Below are 20070 nucleotides of genomic sequence, written 5' to 3'. Positions count from 1 at the left end.
GCTGGGAAAAGTTCCTCAACCCAGCTGTATAAAACTCTTTCTTCCTGTTACAGTCATTCAAAAATGTTGGTCAAAAATGTTAAACTTTGCCCTAAATATGCTTTTAATAGTCCATGTTATTTCTGGGTTTGATATTATTTCTCTTGCAGTAGCATTAGAGGCTCCAGCTGAGACAGCAGTTCCATTCTGCTGGGCTCTATAAAAACACTTAGGACTTGTCTGTACACAGATGTTGCACCAGTTTAATTAAAATGGTGATGTTAAATCAACTTAGTTAAACCAGAGCAAAAGTCTTTGTGGATACTCTTATTTTGGTGTGGCTTCAGTCAATTACTTATTGCCTGAAGCTAACCCAAATAAGACTGCTCACTTTTATAGTTGCACATATAACTGTTGTCACATACAAGTCACATTTAGAAGTTGCACTGTTTTAACTAATGGAGTTCACTGCTCCACCCACCAGATAACACTGCCTCCATAGGATTTGTACTACATTTTCTTAATAACTATTTTCCTTTGAAATATTTTCTGTGGTGCATAATGTATTCGTAAGAACAACGTTTACAGGAGCTCATCTATTCCTAACTGAGTAAGCCAGGTTCTCACCTAGTAACAAAAAATGTTCTCAGTCAGTTTATTGCCTGGCCTGGAGGTAAATACAGTTGGCAGGAGACTGTCATCTCTCCTGAGAATACAATTACAAATTGTTATTGTCTAGTTTGTAAGGGATGTTAAAATCATAGAATATCAGGGTTGGAAGGGACCTCAAGAGTTTCTGCAAAGAAATCAAAACAAGTTGCTTCACTTGTAGGGCATGGGATTTATCATGGTATTCCAAAAGAAACCTTTCCACATGTATTGAAACACACATGCTGTTCACTCAGATTATACTTGTATCTTGATGACTGATAAGTATAAAATCTTGGATGGCCAATCAGAAAGTTCTGGGTCCAAGCCCTCTTCATCATTTAAAAAAAAAATCACTTTAAAAATGAAGTTAAATGGTCACATGCTGGCACTCTTTGGGTTTACCTGGCAGCAGGCATCCCTGAATGCTGTCTTTGTGGCATTAAGCACACACACATACCCGTAGAGTGTACTCATGCCAGCAACAGAAATAATCCTCAGAACAGGGGTATGTGGGGCTGCATCAACATCAACCAAGCCTCATAATGTGACCACTAAACCCCACCTGGCTTCTCTTGTCCTTTCAAGAGAACTAAGAAACTTCAACGTTCTTGTGTGCCTGGCTGCTGCCCACTGAACCTCACCACACTTTCATGATGAATACACCAGATCTTAGGTGATTTTTCCTGTAACATCAAGAAGGGACAACAATCCTAGCACCCCGCCATAATCCCAGCCTACAGAGCAAGCTTTCCTTAGATTGTGACTACTGTGGAAATGACATTGTAATGACCATAGTGTGGAGGTTCCATGTCTGATATGTCTCCATAATTTCCTGACCAAATTGGTTCAGTTTACGAGTAAAACAATGGATTTTTAACTGCCAGTCCTGCAGACTCAGCCTGGCATCTGAAAGTCAAAGATTTTTTTTCTGGCTCATGTATTACCAACCATAAAAATTCTGCAGTCAAAATGTAGCTAATTGTTCTACTGATGGTGCACAAACCAAAATACAATCCAGCTTAGTCTCTTGGCTCTGGAATGTTTACAGGAATAAAAAGTAGCATAAACTTATTTATAGTCAGTAAGGTCAGCAGCTTTGACTATAAATGGAAACATGTTTTTAAGTAAGATAGCAGCACTTTTACATAGTTGCTTTTCAGATTGGAGCTGGCCCTTAAGAACTTCTCCATCTTTGCTGTTTCTGAAGCTAGAAAACAAGTTTATATGGGAAAAATATGAGGCCTGCATAATCAGCACAAAAACTGAAACCTGAAGGACAAGACTGAGGCTACATCTACACTACAGGGGGGAGTCGATTTAAGATACGCAAATTCAGCTACGTGAATAGCTTAGCTGAATTCGACGTATCGCAGCCGACTTACCCCGCTGTGAGGACGGTGGCAAAATCGACCTCTGCGGCTTCCTGTCGACGGCGCTTACTCCCACCTCCGCTGGTGGAGTAAGAGCGTCGATTCGGGGATCGATTGTCGCGTCCCATCGGGACGCGATAAATCGATCCCCGAGAGGTCGATTTCTACCTGCCGATTCAGGCGGGTAGTGTAGACCTAGCCTCAGACCACCCTCAAAGGCTACATGTTTCACTGCAGAATTAGTCCAGGCTCTTACTTGGTGTTGGCTCTCTAACCCCCTTCCTGACCACACAGAAACGTCTCATACAAATTTAGTTATACTTTCAATCTGACACAGCTGGAGATGTGGATTAAAAGCCAGGTTCCACTTTCACTTGGGCTGGCAACCAGCCCACTTTGGAGTGAGGACACAGGGTAAACCACTTTAGTGCAGACAGTTCTCCAATGCCTCCCTCCCCACATGTTCTCAAAAGGACAGACAAGTTCTCACACAATTCATTGGGAAAGAATAAAAGAGCAGCTGACCTTACTGCAGCACAAAGAACCATGGGCAGTCAGTCCCCAGCAGTCCTAGCAACACACATGGATGAGCGTAGCACCAGTGAGGGTGCAGTAACTGGGATATGGCTTTGCAGTGTGGCCTCTCACACATCGGCCAGGCTAACCCAACTGCTGATCACCTGGGCTAATTCTGCAGTGAAGAGCTGCTGAAGCTCATAGATGAGGAAATATCCACAATTACTGCAATGGGTTCTATGCCAAAAGCACAACCTGCCCCAAATGTCAATGCATTATCCAAGTAATAGTATACCAGAGGACCCTCTCTCCCTCCACAGCAGAATGGCCAACTGATAAGTAGAATAATTCCAAACCTTGATTGTGCCATCATTCACTCACGATTTGGGGGGAGACAAACAAGGCAGTTTCTTCCATGTGATTGACATCTAAGTTCAAAAACAGTGCAGCCTGCTTTAAAGTAGATCTATTTCCATCCACAGGAATGAATGTTGAGAATCTGGATTACAGACATGTTCTGTCTGACACAGGCATGGGGGGGAGGACGAAGTAGTTTTGATTTCTTTGCAGAAATAAATAATTTTATTGAAAGTTAAGGCCGACATTTTCAGCAGTAATCTCTGATTTTCAATACATGTTTTCAGACACCTATAGTCTGATTTTCAGACGCGCTAAACATGCCCACAGCTCCATCTGAGGCCCTCCAAAAATCCTGGCCCTTGGGTCTCAAGTTGGGCACCCAAATATTGAGGCACCCAAAATTAGTGAATATTTCTGAAAATTTGGGCTGGATGCCAGATATTCCACTTACTTAAGAAGAAACATCAAGGGCTCCTTATTCTTAGAGACATGGTACTACCTGGCTATAATATTAATTCGCACTATGAACTATGCGCACACTACAGAACAAGTTTTTAAACATGAAGACAAAGTCCATAGGTAAAAATGTATATCTAGTTGCACTTCTATATTTGTATGTGCAGTCATTGTAACTGCAGGCACAACCTGGGTACTTGCTCAGAAAAATGATCATTTGGCATCAATAATACAACTTAAAAGTCAAATAAGTGCTCAAAAATTCCAAAGGCTGAGCAATAGTGCTCCCTCGCGCGTCTGCCTCAAGGCCCCTCCCCAGCACCACCACAGCATCAATGAGCAGCTCTAGCCGAAATGTACACACTACTTGGCATTTATCCCCCGAGACACTGCTCTGTTTCAGCAGCAGGAGATATCACTCAGATCCACCGTGAGCTATTATCTGCAGTGTAACATGAACATTCTTCCCAGTGAGAAAAATTCAACCCCCCCATATCAAATGAAGACATCAATGATTAACCAACCTTGTAGTCACCTGGGAGAGTTCTGCAGTGTGTAACTGTGGACACTATAATGGTGAAAGAAGGCATTTTTTTTCCCCTTTCACCATAACAGGATCCAGTGGCTAGAAGCTGAAGCTAGATAAATTAAGAGTAAAAATAAGCTACAAGTTTAACAGTGAGGTAATAACCATTGGAACAACTTACCAGGGATTGTAGTGGATTCTCCATCACTGGAAAACTTTAAAATGGAATATTTTTCTAAAAGATATGTTCTAGTTCAAAAAATTAATTAAGGCCTGTGTTATGCAGGAGGACAGATTAGATGATCACAATGGTCCCATCTGTTGTGGTAACCTGCAACCATAGAGTTTTGAACATCAAAAGCTCCTTATTCTGCAGATCAGTCAGACTCACCACAAGACTTCCACCAGGAATACTCTTTCTCCTCTGTTGAAGGGAATCAGTCTACCATCGTGACCTATGAAGATGAAGCTAGTATAGGAAGTGTCTGAAGCCCATCGTATCAATAGCAGAAGACAAAAGAACACTATAAAATCTTACCACACCACTGAGAGAGCAGTCATTCAGCTGAACAGTATTCTCTCTCATGGCAGTCTGAAAACAGAACCAGCAAAAAAATGGTTCATTGCCCTAACAGAATAAAAAAGACAACCGTCAGCCCACGACAAAGAAATAATATTTTCCTGCTCAACTTTCAGTCTGGAGCCAAACATTATTGGCCTTATGAAGGCAATGGGAGTTTTGCCATTGATTTCAAAGGGGCCAGGATTTCACCCAACTTGAGTGTGTCCAACACTATGAGTAAAGATGGCAACTGCCTACATGACATGTAATGGCAGCCATAAAATCCTGAGATGATCCAGAACAAACATCATGTAAATGACATTGAGAGTTTTGATGAAGATAGTTGTGTAATATCTAGGTGTATTTATAATGAGTTTCAGTAGAACTGAGAAACAGGGTTTGACTAACTCCCTGAAAAAAGAGACAGCATAACCTTTGATTTCTTGTGAATTACAGACACCCACACAGAGGCTGTTATTCATCTGCCAATTGTGGCAAACATTCACAAAACAGAATTCCCTTTGGACTGGGTTGTTAAGGATTAGCCTAAGGGGTTGAGTGCCTCACAATACCTGTTATTAAAGTTACAGCATATTTTCCATAAAAGCTTGCTTTTCACATTACATAAGGAGTTAAGCAGAACATACCGGTAAGAGATAATTTACTATGCAAATTCAATACTGATCTTAGCAGGCAGTTATTACACTTGGACAGCTACAGCTTGTATTGTTCTTTTTAAAACCAGTAGCAACACCACCATCTTTTGCAGTGTTACTCCGTGGGAGCCAGCACATATGAATTAATACACAAAAGCACCACGTTGTGCGTTAGATAAGGTGGCTCTGTGCATAGCATACCTAAGAGAAGGAAATAAGTTAAGACTAACAGAAATATATATCCCAACTTCCCCACTCAGAGACACACCTCCTCTTTAGCACAACCATCATATACCTCAGAATATTAATCAAGCCTCAGTCGGGATGCCAGCCTATCAGCAACCTTTCCCCAAACGGGCCACAATTCCACCCCCTGCACCCTCCCCGAGTTCTGTGGTCTGAGGTCAGTCTTTATTGTTGGTGCAGTTGGGATTAGCTCCCTGGACTGTATAGAAGAGGGAGACTAGCAACTACAAGCTATACAAGGGTTTCAAGCCCTCCTCAATTATAATATAAAAATTTAATCTTTAGGTAGTAGTAAACAAAACTGGCTTTCATGCTTAGATTATAAACCTCTTAGGGTGGGGACTGTCTTTTTGTTCTGTTTGTACAGTGCCAAACATAATGATGTCCTGGTTTGTAACCGGCTCCTAGGCATGATGGTAAAACAAATAATAATAGTGCTCAGTAAAACGCAAGAAGCAGTCAAACCTGGATCAACTGAGTTTTCACCTGTTTGTGTCTGTTCCCTATAAGGGCCCAATCTCTGCTCCCAGCACAGACCCAAACCCATCTTCTTTGACTCCAGACTCCTTTTCTAATTACAGGCTCAGACTGACGGGTGGGTGTTGCAATTCACCACCTGTATCACTGCTCATGCCGTTCCCAGGATGGGGTGAGCTCTGTCCTGCTCCCCAAAATACCACACAGCAGGGCTGGGGCAAAGCAGGGCAACATCACCACTCAGGGCAGAGTGCCTCAGCCCCTGCCCTGACACCCCAACATCCCCCACAGCTCTGACACTTGTCAACACCCCCGCAACCCTGACACCCCTAACATCCCCCCATGGCACCAGTGCCCCCCCCCCCCCAGGTCAACACTCCCACAGCCCTGAAACCCTTAACATCCCCCATGGCCCCAACAGCCCCTCCCTCAGGTCAACACTTCCATAGCCCTGACACCCTCCACAGCCCCCATGCCCCTCCCACAGGTCAACAACCCCACAGCCCTGACACACACCCCCCCGCTCACTCTCTCATCTAAACACCCCCAAAGCTTGACACCCCCCATGTCCCACAGCCCCTCCCTCACGTCAACGCCCCCATGCCCCTGACACATCTCTCTCTCTCTCTCTCTCTCTCCCCGCCCGTCAACGCCCCCAGGCTCCCGCCCCGTCTCACTGTGACGCGCTATCCACGCACGAGGGGCAGCCGCTATAACGGCCCAGCCCGCGCGGCCTTCCCCACTACAGTTCCCAGGTTGCCCCGCGCGCGCGCGCGCGTGCGGCCGCGCCCCGTCCCGGCAGCCCCCGCGCCGCCGCCGCCGCGATTTGAAGATGAAGTGCCCCGCGGCCGCCGCCGCCGCGCTCCTGCCCGCCGAGTGGCAGCTCTACCTGAGCGAGACCCGCCTGGCCACCTACCGCAGCTGGCCCTTCACCGAGGGCTGCGCCTGCACCCCGGAGCGGGTGAGGCTGGGAGCCGGGACCCCCGCCCGCCCGTCCCGCGCTGCGAGCGGCTCGGAGGCTGCCCCGGTCCCCCGGCGCACTGAGCCCCAGGCCGCCCACCGGGCTGCGGGGGACTCCTCCTCCAGCACCCCCGAGCCTGCGGGACTGGGGCATCCCCGCCTCTCCCCGGGCCCCTGCTGGGCCCGCCGCCAGCCCCAGCGGGAAGGAGCTGGGGGGGGGGGTCTTGCTGATCCCGTCTTTCTCTCCCCCCGCTCCAGATGGCAGAAGCCGGATTCATCCACTGCCCCAGTGAGAACGGGCCTGATGTGGTGCAATGCTTCTTCTGCTTCAAGGAGCTGGAAGGCTGGGAGCCGGAGGATGACCCCGTGTAAGTATCCCAGCCCCCGGGGGCCACAATAGCCCTGCACGATGCCTACAGGGGCTTCTTCAGCTAGAAGCTGCCTGTAATAGGGGCGAATAGACCCCTGCAAACCAGGATGCCAACAAGTCCCATGGCAGCATTCATTTTCTTGGCCGTGTGGTACGTTGCCAGCTACTGTCTAATTACACATCACTGAAGCTACCCAGCATGTGCCTCCTGGGTGGAGTTATCCCCTGATTATTGCACGAATACAAGATTATGTATTGAATTTATGCTCCTCAAAGGAGAACAAGGAGCCTCTGCTGCCCCAGGGCTGCTTTGGTAGCTGGACCCAATGTTCTTTTAAGTATCAGGAGGAAAACTAATGTCCTCTGTGTGTCCTCAGTAACTTGAATTTTCACTCAGGAGTGGAGCCAGTCTATTGGACCTCCATGGAAGGAGTTCCACTGTAGGAATCACAATAGCTTCCCCCTCTGAGTGTGTGTGAAAGTCACAAACACAGAGGTCAGCTAAATATGGGAGTGAAGCTAGAGTACCATACTATGCAAGACAGCACATCGCTGATCAGCAACCGGAACACTCCTGTCTTTAACCTCCTCCAGGACTTTGTTCTTCACTCATGCCAAGTGAGATATGGTTATGTTCTACTTTTCTTAACTAACAGAAATCCCAACAGAGGACTAGGCTCCTTAAAATAGTTCCCTGAACCCATAGCCCAGTTGCTATAGGTTTGGGACTGAGCCCTGAGGAGACTGAAATGGCTGAGAGTGAGGAAACTACTTTAGGATTGAAATGCCAGCTGAATCTCAAGGGTGGAGTGTTTTAGCAAAATACCAGTAAGTTGGTATCTCTCAGTATTGTGGGGTTGGGGAGTGATTCACTTGTGGCTCTGTGAGTAGTGGACATATGGTAGAGCAGAGGTTCTCAAACTCTTTTTGTTGACAGCCCCCTTTTCAAATGCAATGTTCATCACAGACTCCCAACTGATAAATGGATTGATAAAAGTATGTGTACTTCAAATAAACACGTACTGTTAGCAATGCTTTAAGAAAAAAAGTATAAGTACTTACAGTTATGTGAGATGGGTGTGCCTGCTTCTTACTGCAGCCTCTATCCAGAGGCAATAGGGAGGGGGGGCTGGAGGTGGGAATGCAGATGTCCTGCCAGATTTCTGCCTTCCATTTGGCCCTGCTACCTGAAGAGCTGATGTAGCAGGGCAGAGCAGTGGTGTCTCTCTCCTTGGCTAGCTGTTGCCTGCTCATGCAGTCAGTGGCTGTGAGGCAACTCCTTCTGATGGCAGGGGGAGATCTCTCTTTTGCAGTGACACTGCAGTTTTTGGTTGTGTGCCCCTGCTTCCCCAGCCCAGACAGGTGAGGTGGAGGTGGTGCTCCCTCCCTGGGCCCGTGAACATTTTGATGGCTCCCCCTGCCATCAGAAGGGGTTGCCTCACACCACTGACTCCATGAGCAGGACCCCACATGCTCTTCCTCCCTCCCTCCCCCCCCCCCCCCCCCGGCATCACCTCTGCTCATAACATTTTGTGGACCTTCTGTGCAGTCTCTAAGGACTCCAGTTTGAGAACTGCTTTGGTAGAGGATGGGGTGAAAGCAAGTAACTATTGAAATGCTTTGTGCTGGAGTACAGTTGTGTGCCTTTAACATGAGCCTGGTCTCCCTTTCCTAGAGATGAGCACAGGAAACACTCCTCTGGCTGCGCTTTTCTCTCCCTCCATAAGAACCCCGTTGACCTGACACTGCAGGAATTCCTGAAACTGGACAAGGAACGAACAAGAAACATGATTGTACGTACAGCTCAGAATTGGGGTGTTTTAGGTCCTCTATTCCAGAAGGCTAATGTAGCCTCCAGTCCTAGGACCGGTTAGGTAGCCTCCTGAGAATTTGGCTTCCTTGCCAAGGAGACACTTCATTACTCTCCCCTCTGACATGTGTTGGGCCAGCCAGCATGTCACCTGGCAGTTCCCTGCCTTTGCCCTGGGGGGGAGTGCTGAGCTGGAGTACCTTGTCCTTTCCCACCACGCTGAGCGTGATACTGCCTGTAGTAAGCTGAAGGAATTTTATTTTTGATCTTTCCAGAAAAAGCAAATCTCTCAGAAAGTGACGGAGTTTAAGGAAGAATCCCAGCGTGCACGTCGTGATATTGAGAAGCTGGTCTCCTAGGCCCCTGCGATTTGCCTTGTGCAGTATCTGACTTGTATATATGTTCTCTAGAGTTGCCTCTTTGTGCCCAGGTGGTGGTAGTAGTTCAGGTCCCTTTCATGCAAGGATCAAAGGGATGTATACTTATAAACAAAGGGGGAGATTTTCAAAATCACCTAAGGCATTTAGGACTGCAACTACCATTGACGTTTGTGTTCCTAAATCTCTTACATGACTCTGCAAACCTCCTTTGAAATTTTCTCATGTTGACACATAAATAAATGTCTAAAGGAAACTTAATGTACAATGATTTATTTAACTGCTCAAACCGAGTATTCTATAGTGAAGTCTAACAATCTCTCCTATTAGAATAGTTCACATAATTCATTTTTCATTTTAAAATGTGAAATATAAGTTAATCACAGTAAATGCTGTCTTAGAGGCACCCCTGCAGAAGTGGGGAATGATCCATTTAAGATAATTCCAACAGCATCCTAATTTTAAAGGCACAATTGCTCTCCTTGGGCTCAATCCTGTAGTTCTTCTAAGGATAAGAAGATTACTTGTGATTTTTGATATCAAAAGGTGTCAGCTACTTGCTTGATTCAAAGCCACTTGGACTCGGTTTAAAAAAAAAAAAAAAGCCTTGGCGATGCAGTTTTTTAAAAAGAAAAAATCCACTTTCTTCCAAACATCTATAGCACCCAGCTCCATGTTGGATAAGAAAGCTACACTCAAGCCATGGCCAGACTGAGAATCTTGGGCTTGGTCAGTTTGTCCAGCATTCCCTGTCCAAGCTTACTAGCAAACAATGAAATTATTTCCTCGTTCCCAGTCTTCAGGGCCAAGTCATATGCTGATAAGCCTTTTTCATTCTTCTTTTTAACGTTTGCATTACAGCTGTAAATAAAGAACAGACTGCTCAAGCTACTCTAGAAAAGGAATCGGTTTGAAATTACTAAACTCAAAAGTAAATCGCATACGGTCAGATTCTGATGCTTACTCGTGTTGTAATGTGAGTGATGATATCAGAGTCTGGCCCTGGGTCCTGCTGTACATGTACAGCACACTATTAAGTCAACATAAGTTGAGGGCACTCAGCTCCTTGCAGGATGAAGCCCATACCTGTTACTGATTACTTCTGTGTGATGCATGTAGATTACACATAGCCCAGAGCTGCACTGGATGCCACAACAGCAGAACTTACCCTAACAAGACTTTGATGCATTTATTTCCCTCCAATCCAAGCAAAGTTGCCTCATGAAGAGCAGTGTTGTTATGCCTGTAGGGGAGGAAAACAGGGTGTACTCAAATACGTTCTATTTAAAAAGAAAGTCGTGGCTTTATTTAGAGGAATGTTTGATCTCTACTAGTATATCAACTGCCTCAAACTAGGTGGGAAAATCAAGGACCAACAACTGTAGTCTCTGGTGAGGTGACTATCTTCTTTTTGATAGGGAGAAATGGGATAGGAGCACATTAGGAGTGGGGGAAAAGAAGGAAGGTACCAGTGACAGGAAAATTGAGGGGAAGGGCTTAGAAGGAGGACTGAGGCTTTGTAGAGCTAAAATATGGGACCACATTTTCAAAGCTGGCCAACTAAAGTGAAGCAATAAAAGGGGGAGTTGTCAATTGACATGTTTGCAAGTGTGGGTGTTTTTGTTTGGTTTTGAAAATTTTGATTCACAGTCGCTTTAGGAGATTAGTCCCTTTTGGTGAAATATAAGTCTCAAGTCCCTCTGCGAGTCAAGCTCTATAGAGGATTCTGGATAGAAATTGCTTACTTACGGTCCTGACTGCCGGTCAATATCCGCACCTTTCTGGACAAGAACTGGAATCACTTCATCATGTCTGTTTAGGACAGCAACTGTTAAAGCAGGTCGGTGTTCACTGTTGGTGCAGTTTGGGTCAGCTCCCTGGAATGTGCAGAAAAGGACTAGCTATTACAAGCTATGCATGTTTCAACTTGCCTCCCCTGATTTAATATAACAAACTCCGCTTTAGTTGTCACATGTACTGTCACAGTCTCTCTCAAATCTGCTTTAACATTCAGAAACACTAGAGAAACATTGAAACCTGGAAAATTCAACTTTCATGTATTTGTCGGGGGAGAGAGAGCTCAGTGGTTTGAGCATTGGCCTGCTAAACACAGGGTTGTGAGTTCAATCCTTGAGGGGGCCATTTGGGGATCTGGGCCCCCAAAAGAAAGGGGAGATGGTACTTGGTCCTGCTGTGAAGGCAGGGGACTGGACTCTATGACCTTTCAAGGTCCTGTCCAGTTCTATGAGATAGGTATATCTGCATATTTAAAAAAAAAAAGGGAGGGAAGGTCAAAGGCTTCCCCACCCAGCTTGCTTTGTGGCCACAACTCCAGGTAGAGATGGTGGTGGTGTTGTGATGATGGATTTGGCCCATGGAGAACTCCCAACCTGCTTTCACCTCAAAGCTCTCGCTCTCCTTGCGTTCTACTGTGTAGTACATCACCATAGAGTGGTGGTGCATGCCCTACTGTAGGGCAGGCTTGTGGCAGTTCAACTAAGGATTTGACCTTAACCCATAAAATGGTTACAGAAAAGGTTACTTTTTCCTTACTACAATGCTTTTGGTGGGACCAGGGCGAACTCGTCTATCTGTTCATTATCAATTTTGGAACAGAATATATGCAAATAGCTTTTCCTGTTTGGTTTTTATTTACAAGTTCATTTTCTTTAATACTGGGGGCAGTAAGGCCCAGGGCCTGATATATTTAGGGCTGGTCTACAGTACAAAGTGAGGCTGACTTAACTACATCGTTTAGGGCTGTGTAAAACATGCTGTGCGCGATGCAATTAAGCTGCTCTAAGCCCTCGTGTAACACTGCTAGGACGATGGAAGAATTCGTCTGACTTAGCTACCGCATCGTGGAGAGGTGGATTTACTACATTGACAGAAGAACCTCTTCCATTGCTGTAGTAAGTGCCTATGCTTTAGCAGCACAGCTGCTGTGATACCGCTGTAGCATTTCTAGTGTAGACGTTCCCTTCGACTCCTAATTTCCATTGAAATCAGTGGAAGTTAGGAGTCTAAGTACCTTTGAGAATCTAGGCCTAAAAGCTCTACTGCAGTGGTCTGCCCTTGGAACAATTTCTGTTGGGTTACGTTTATTATTTTTCTTATTAAAAGTCATGAAGGCAGGACTAAAGTTCATGAAGTAAATGGACAATGGGCCTGGATCTGTGTCTTGAAAACCTGAACTAGAAATTACTTTATCTTTTTAAACTTACTTCATCAAGCAATTGTTCTACCACTGAAATTTTTCCTTCCCCTTCTGGACCCACTTCTTTCAGGAGCTGTCTAGCCTCAGGCTGTGAAAATACAGAAAGCAACACCACTCGATAACATTTCACAAAGTAGAAATATGATTATAGGCAACTCACACTGGCAGAGTAGTGCAAATGTAACTGAGGGCAGAATTTGGTCTTATGCATGTTAGGCATTTGAACCTCACTAATCCACACACAATTTCTACAAAAAAAGGCTGTCTCTCCCCACTTCTGAGCAAATATTGAACAGCAGGGTGCTATCGTCAACTGTCATATTACTAAGGTCCCAATCCTGTAAACACTTATACATGTGCTTAACATTACTACCATGAGTAGTCCTACTGAAATAAAATAAATACTCAAGATAATAAGGTTAAGCACATGCATATCTTTGACAATTCAGGGCCTTTGACTTCCTGATTTTATAAAATACGCTGCATAATATTTACTAGCATACTATGAAATTTTATCAAATAAAACTAAACTAATTGCCAAAGCACATTAACAAAATACACTTTGCGATTTGCTGGCCTTGCTTTTTAACTCTGTTCACTTAAGCCAAACTCCAGCACCCAGCCTGAAAATCTGGGCTGTACATGGGCGACAGGAGGACAGAAAGAGGTAGGAACTCCTCCTAGGCCACAGCGTCACTCTATGGCAAACTCAAGCCAATGCCGGGATTAGCCTATACAATTATTTTCACCCCATAGTTTCCCCAGATCTATGGTCCAGTGGCTTTCGGCTGAGCCTGAGTATGTGCTAAACCCAGGAGAGACTATGAAATAGCAGGGAGTGAGGGAAGCACTTTCGCATGTAAAACCCATACTGTGGCCTCGGCCCATTGCCACACAGAGGTTCTCGTGAAGTAGGGCTTGCAGAAATGTGATCTTTTATTTGGGGTTAAATTCACTCAAAGTGTTTTTAGTTTTGCACTGAAAATCAGTTATCTGGTTTTTTGTTCCTTTATTTTTTTAAAATCCCTGAAAATTCAGTTACTCGTGTTCTATTTCTTACAGGGTAACATGGCAAGTCTCCTCTTGTCCCCACTGGATAGATGATGTAACCACATGTGGCTTGCCTTTAAAGGTTTCCATAGCACATCTTCTGTAGCATTAACACTCCCAATTTGTAACAGTGACAAAGATTCTGGACCTGATCCTGTTCCAATGGATGTGCTACCATTCACTTCAAAGGGAGAAGAATGGGTCCAAAATACTTTCATTAAGCTACTTGCATAATGTCCAGACAGTAATGCTTTGGTTAAAAAATGAAAGCTATCTAGTTTAAAAAAAATCTTTTTCAGAGAGTAGGGGGAAATTTGGTTAAATCCAACTTCTACAAAAATATATACATGCCAACCAACCATTCCTATTTAGGAAAGATGGTCCTTACTTTTTAAACCAAATTTGACTATTTTCCACCTTTCCCTTCCAAAATGTTCTCCTAGACCAATGCATTTGGAAGGTGTTAAAAAATAAAGCAGCCCAGTTTTTCCATTGGATGTGTCGATTAGCGTTAGCACTTTGGCAGTCCCAGTATCCTTCCTACACTCACAGACTGTAGTATATACATACAGATAGCTTATTTTCTTTTTCAAAAAATGTTCTTGTCTTCTTTGTTCTTTTTACTTTTTCTCTGGGGCTTGAGATGCTGTGACCCTCTTCACACACTAAAATGAGAGAATCCAGAGTTAAAACTAAAAGTGATACTAGTGGTGTAACAAGAACTCAGGAGCCATTCATACAGTGTTGTGGCAGCATGAAATCAACCCCTATCCAGAGCGCCCCATTTAAGTGGCCCCTTGTGCTGGCCAGTTGCACTGGAATGAACTTCAACTGGAGTGTTTCAGATTTGAATAGCATTGAAAATGGGTTAACTCCACAGACCATGCCAAATCTCAGGTGACTTGGTTTACAATAGCTCTAATAAGGAAAACTGACAGGAATGTGTAAATGCAGTGTTGTAACTGTGTTGGTCCCAGGATATTAGAGAGACAAGGTGGGTGAGGGAATATCTTCTTCTGGACCAACTTCTGTCGCTGAGAGAGAGCGAAGCTTTCGAGTTTACACAGAGCTCTTCTTCAGGTGCACGCTCGAAAGCTTGTGTCTCTTACTAACAGAAGCTGGTCCAATAAAAGATATTACCTCACCCATCTTATCTGCCTAGGTATGTATAAAAGCATTCAGAAATAAATAAGGCACCATGATAATTCACACGCATGTGCATTTATAAGACTAGTTTGATCTTAAATGGCAATAGCTGTTGAAGCAAAAAGCCAGAGTCTAACAACAGGTGGCCTGATTTTCACGTGTTGAGCATTCACACCTCCTACTGAAGCCAATGGGTGCTACGAGTGCTCAGCACCTTGGAAAATTGAGCCCTAGGATTTTACACATCATCAATTCTGTTTCATTTGTCAAATGGAGCAAAACCAAACCCCCACAAACAACAGCTAGAAGTTGTGGCCTTCAGATATTGAACAAACACCTGTCAGGGACGGTCTAGGTATGCAGGAGCTGGGACTTGATGGCCACTTGAGATCCCTTCCAACCCTACATTGCTATGATTCTGTTACTGCCCAGTTAGAGCCAGCCAGTGTCACTGTGCATGGATTTTACAACTAGGATTCAAAAAACTGAGCTTCAGCTGCACTTAAGTGATCTTTTCAGCTATTCTCTGAAGATGTAATTCAGTGTCTGTGAGCACTCAACACAGCTGCACAATGCCTGTCAATCACTTAGGCCCAGATCCACAAAGATACTGAAGCACCTAAACCCCAGACTTGCTTGGTGCCTATGTTTCACCCTCCAGGCATGCACCCTGCTGCCTCCCGTTAAGTATTCAGACTCCTGTCTCTCCCCTTAAACCCTAGAGCGATTCACAAGATAGGTGTATGGATGCCTAATCTGCATGCAGGGCTCAATCCAGTAGGTGTACTCAGAGGCCCCCAAATGGATCAGGTCCCATTCAAAAACTAGGGTGGGTGGGAGTGGTACCTGCTTTATAACTTTTAGCCCTGTGGTCAGAGTGCTTGCCTGGGATGGGGGGGGGAAGAGGATTTGAACAAAGATCTCCCACCTCCCAGGAGAGTGCGCTAACCACGGAGCTGTGGATATTCTGAGGAGGGCAGAGTCCCTCAGTCTGTCCTGCTGAAGGTCTTCTGTGAATAAATAATGAAAGAGTGAGTGGAGCACGGTGGCTGGACTCTGGGTAACACACCTCCTGGGTGGATGCTCTAACCACTGGACCACAGAGTCATTCCCTCTGTGGCCCAATAGCTATTTAAGTATTTATCCACAGTGGAACAGCTCCAACATGAGAGCTCAGTGGTTACAGCACTCCTGTGAGAGGGAGGAATTGAACCTGGGTCTCCCACATCTCACAGAAGTGAGATAAAACCATTAGGATAAAAGTTATAAGGTGGGTACCAGCGGCACCACCACCTTCTCCAGCTGTTTTGTGTGGAGAGAGGCAGGCCTAACTCATTCCCTCAAGAAACCCTTCAGGAGCCTAAGTCACCTGACTCCAGGAGAGAACTTCTGGTCATGCACTGCTAAGTAAAGACAGGCGCTTCTCTGCAGCCCGGACTTAGGTGTCTACATCTGTGAGAGGGGTGGAATTTAGCACAGCCCCCTCTCGTTGGCATCTCCCATTGGCTCCCTATCTAGCATGCGGGATTTTGTGGATTGCATTCTAAGACACCGATCTCTTCCCATTCTTTGTATAGGGAGCCTAGGCACCTAACAAGGCTTTATGGATCTTGTTGTTGTGATTTTTCTAGGCACCTAAGAATTAGGTACCGCAATGCTTAAGCCCCTCTGTGGATCCCACCTTTAAATCCCACTTACACCCTATTTTGAGGTTTTAAATGTTGCAGGCTGTCTGCACGGTGGTAAATTTCCCATTTGAGCATCTAACATGTTATTCATAGGAGACAGATTCCTGTTCTTGAGTGCTGTAGTTAGTCAGATTGTAAAGATATAGGAAAACTCACCCAAACTAGCCTGACTATCATACCGTCCATCTCTGCCTTCTGTCACAGTGCTCAGATAATGATTGTCAAACTTCATTGGTTTACCAGTGAGAATATCCTGGGGAATCATAACATGTGGACATTTAATCAGATGATCGCATAATTCTGTAATATCCTCAGTGGCATGAAATGGGAGGAAGTTATATATAAGAAAAAGATATACAGCTATTTAGTGTCTTCAATCTTAGTTAATACTGTTTCAGCCCAGGCAAAGGAAACAGGTTTTTAAAGCACCTCACTATTCAAGACTTGTTTTAATGCAAAAACTTGAACATCACCTCAATATTGTGAAATGAAGATACACATCCAAAGAAAAGCATTATACATATTCATTAAGAAAACCTCTTAACGTATTGCTTGCCAAATGAGATACAGCAATAAGAAGCCAAATGATACACCTTCTGAAACACCTTTCATCAGGGTGCCATCCAAAAGAAATATTCTCCGAGTTGAACTGGATTCCTTGGAAGGATTGAGAACATGGGTGAACAAAGTAATATTGCAGGAACATGCAGAGCCTCAGAGCAAAATTAGCAAAAGCTCTGTCATGTGCTGCCTCTCAACTGTATTTGGAATTAGAAAACCTGTGCCACAAGACAACCAGTTGCAGTTTGGAGAGTAGGAAGATTTGAGAGGCGGAAAGTGGTGTTAAGACTATTAAAAATCTCAGTTGAAAGAAGAACGTTAATATTAATAGCATACTTTATAAGATGCCTTGGCAGTGAATACAAGATAACAACAACATGACTATGAAGTCTGGTTTGAGCCATAGGGATTCCTGTTTACTTAGCTCAAACAGAAAAAGAAAAGACTTTCACTTTAGAAAGGAATAACATGCTCTCAACAAGAGAAATTCTGGAATAGGGTTAGAGATACATATTCATGCTGAGCTGTCAAGCAATGGCTATTGGCTCAGTAGGTCAACTTCTCCAGTGATTAGCCTGCTCCCCTAAACTGACCTTGTTTATGGCAAGAATGTAATTTAATCTGAGACTGACTTCATAACCATCCTCATGGACTGTAGCAGAAATAATCTATAAGGAAAAAAAGCACAAGTTAGCACCTCTTCTTATAAAAGTACAGGAAGACAGTTTCAGTAATGCTAAGTAATCCTGCTGTCGGCTGAAAGTGTTTATCAACTGAACCAATATATCCATAAATAAATAATACAGTAATAGTAACAATAATAATTAATAATTCACACTTTACGTCTTTATAGCATTAACTAATCATCTTTCCATTTTAACTGAGTGAAGGGGTACGAATTTATAACAGGTGATATTTTGAGGTAAGTAGAGAAACCTGAATGACTGAAAATGCCAAATGTCTAAAAATATTAATGATTCCTTATACTCTCATCCCAAAATGTTGTACATGTCATGAAACAGATTCACACCCATGGCTGCAGAGGGATGGCATTTACACACACACACACACCCTGCACCCACAGGGGCAGCTGTGTGCAAATACTATGGTGCACAGTGCTTCATAAATACAATAGATGCAACTGATATGATAGAGATGCTTTACCATGAAGGAGGGCTGATGCTAAGTAAGCATATTTCTCAGCTGACCTGGCCTATCTCCCACTCACTTTTGGCTACAGAGCCCCAGTGGAGCATGAGATATGGGCAGCTTGTGCCACCCGGCTCCAGGAAGACTTATCGCCAGTGGACAATTTCCACTTGGGTTATGCCAGTTTGCGCCTGGACATGAGCAGAGCGCTGTGCATACAGGGCTAACTTCACCCACTACTGAAATGCAGCCTGCTGTGGGGAGGAAACAGCACCATTCTGTGCCAGCCACACCATATAACTATATGAAAGTGATTTCAAGAGGGGAAATGATGTTATTTATAAAATTGAAACTACAGGGAAATTTCAGACAAGTGGCACATAACTAGTTGGCTTATGAAAGCTGATAAGATTACAATGCAAGTTGGCATCACTGCAGGCTGAGAACTTTGATATATATATATATATATATATATATATATATATATATATATATATTCTGCATGAAACATGAAAAAGCATTAATAAAGACCAAATATTGGCATTTGCCTTGAATCAGCACTGATACTTTTCTTGGCAGAGGTTTCATTACAGTAGGATGATAGAGGCCTAGAAATTGCAGGAATATCCCTCCTGGAGATATTTTCCATATCTTTCCAAACTGCATATGCCTGAACCTTCTCTCAAAGAAAACGAATTGCAATGGGCCCGATTCTCCTCTACACCTCTCTGGCAGCGTAGAAAGGCTTTAAAATAGACACCACTCACATTACCCTCACATTCAGGACCCTGCACAATGTCAGAGTGTTAATAAGAATCTGATGGAATGCCATACCTCCACAAAGTACATGCCATTCCTGCTCCCAGGCACATGGAACCATAGCTAAAGCATGTATTTTTTCCAACTGTTTCTGTTTGATATGATTTTTGCATTTGTGCCATTGAGAGCAATCACTGCATGTAGAAGAAACCTCAAATTTCCATCTCCCCAGTATGACCATTTTAGCCACCAATACAGCCACAGCTCACCATTTTTTAGTGTTGACTGGTGACATTAAGTCAGCTAATATCCCTAATATACACAAGCCAAGTGCCTAGTACTGAGGTAAGAACACATTGTTCCAATAATGGCGTAGGTTGTGGCAGAAATAAAGTATTCGAGACAAAGTGACCTGGTGCTGTCTGCTGGGAAATTCATCCCTGTGCAGAGGGCTAGCCCAAGGCAAATGCAACACTTATAAGTAGGACTTAAAAAGTGCATTGGCCTTGTGCTGACCCAAGGCACAGGGGTGAACATCTGCTCTGGGATATAATAAAATCAGCTGAATAACACCTCTGCTCTGATCGGTCAGCAAGGCCTTTAAGGTTGTGGTGACCATCTCCCCTAACTTCGGGGGTGGTTCCAAAGAGAATATGTGAGAGAAGGAAGGGAATTATAACTAGAGAGAAAGCAGAAAGAACTCAACAGCAAACTAAGAAGCAAAAACTGGAATAGAATGAAAGAAGTGAGAAAAAGAGAACAAAGGGGAATTAGAAAAAGCAAGCAGGAAAAAAAGTAGGACAAAAATAAAACACAGGTAGATGAATCAAGACAATAATTGGCACAGTTATTTAGGCCAGGTCTATACTACAGACTTCTGCTGCGTGGCTATATCGGTCGGGATGGGAAGAGGTGTGTGATCCCTGAACAACACAGCTGTGCCAGCAGAACCCCCTAATGTAGATGTAGTTCGACTAGCAAAGCTGCACTTCAACCGGCATCGCTTGTTTCATTCAGGGGGGGTGGGTTTACTATACCCGTACAAAGTGCTGCTTTGTTGGTATGGCTGCAGCCACACTAGGAGCGCTGTGCTGGTACAGTGCACTGGTATTCCTATACTGGTAAAGCGCTTCTAGTGTAGACATGGCCTAAGGGGCTAATTTTCTAGAAAATAAAACAGTATT

General features: G+C 44.2%; 2 protein-coding genes across 7 annotated transcripts in view; one reads left to right on the top strand and one right to left on the bottom strand.

Annotated features, from left to right (window-relative positions):
• The first annotated feature begins 6594 nt into the window (after positions 1–6594).
• BIRC5 (baculoviral IAP repeat containing 5) lies at positions 6595–9469 on the top strand. Its single transcript, XM_054024268.1, has 4 exons — positions 6595–6760; positions 7018–7127; positions 8805–8922; positions 9215–9469. Exons 1-4 carry the CDS (start codon positions 6632–6634, stop codon positions 9296–9298), a joined length of 441 nt encoding a protein of 146 aa, XP_053880243.1. The 5' UTR covers positions 6595–6631; the 3' UTR covers positions 9299–9469.
• A 438-nt stretch (positions 9470–9907) lies between these two features.
• DZANK1 (double zinc ribbon and ankyrin repeat domains 1) overlaps positions 9908–20070 on the bottom strand; it is a 35107-nt gene continuing 24944 nt past the window's right edge. For all 6 annotated transcript variants that reach the window (XM_054024265.1, XM_054024266.1, XM_054024264.1 and 3 more), the window contains 7 exons: positions 17572–17646; positions 16574–16670; positions 14154–14248; positions 12541–12621; positions 11066–11193; positions 10485–10559; positions 9908–10177 (listed from right to left, as the gene is read on the bottom strand). In XM_054024265.1, the coding sequence (XP_053880240.1) occupies positions 10012–10177; positions 10485–10559; positions 11066–11193; positions 12541–12621; positions 14154–14248; positions 16574–16670; positions 17572–17646 (717 nt within the window). In that variant the 3' untranslated portion in view covers positions 9908–10011. The remainder of the gene's footprint in view (positions 10178–10484; positions 10560–11065; positions 11194–12540; positions 12622–14153; positions 14249–16573; positions 16671–17571; positions 17647–20070) is intronic.

The sequence above is a fragment of the Malaclemys terrapin genome, chromosome 3, assembly GCF_027887155.1.
Source record: "Malaclemys terrapin pileata isolate rMalTer1 chromosome 3, rMalTer1.hap1, whole genome shotgun sequence".
Taxonomy (NCBI): domain Eukaryota; kingdom Metazoa; phylum Chordata; order Testudines; family Emydidae; genus Malaclemys; species Malaclemys terrapin.
Note: the sequence above shows the minus strand (reverse complement) of the source record. Positions and strands in the feature narration are given on the sequence as shown.

Coding starts and splice junctions, on each gene's coding strand:
- BIRC5 (XM_054024268.1), top strand. CDS start 6,632: ATGAAGTGCCCCGCGGCCGCCGCCGCCGCGCTCCTGCCCGCCGAGTGG. Junction 7,128..8,804: donor GAGCCGGAGGATGACCCCGT/GTAAGTATCCCA, acceptor TCCCTTTCCTAG/AGATGAGCACAGGAAACACT. Junction 8,923..9,214: donor AACGAACAAGAAACATGATT/GTACGTACAGCT, acceptor TGATCTTTCCAG/AAAAAGCAAATCTCTCAGAA.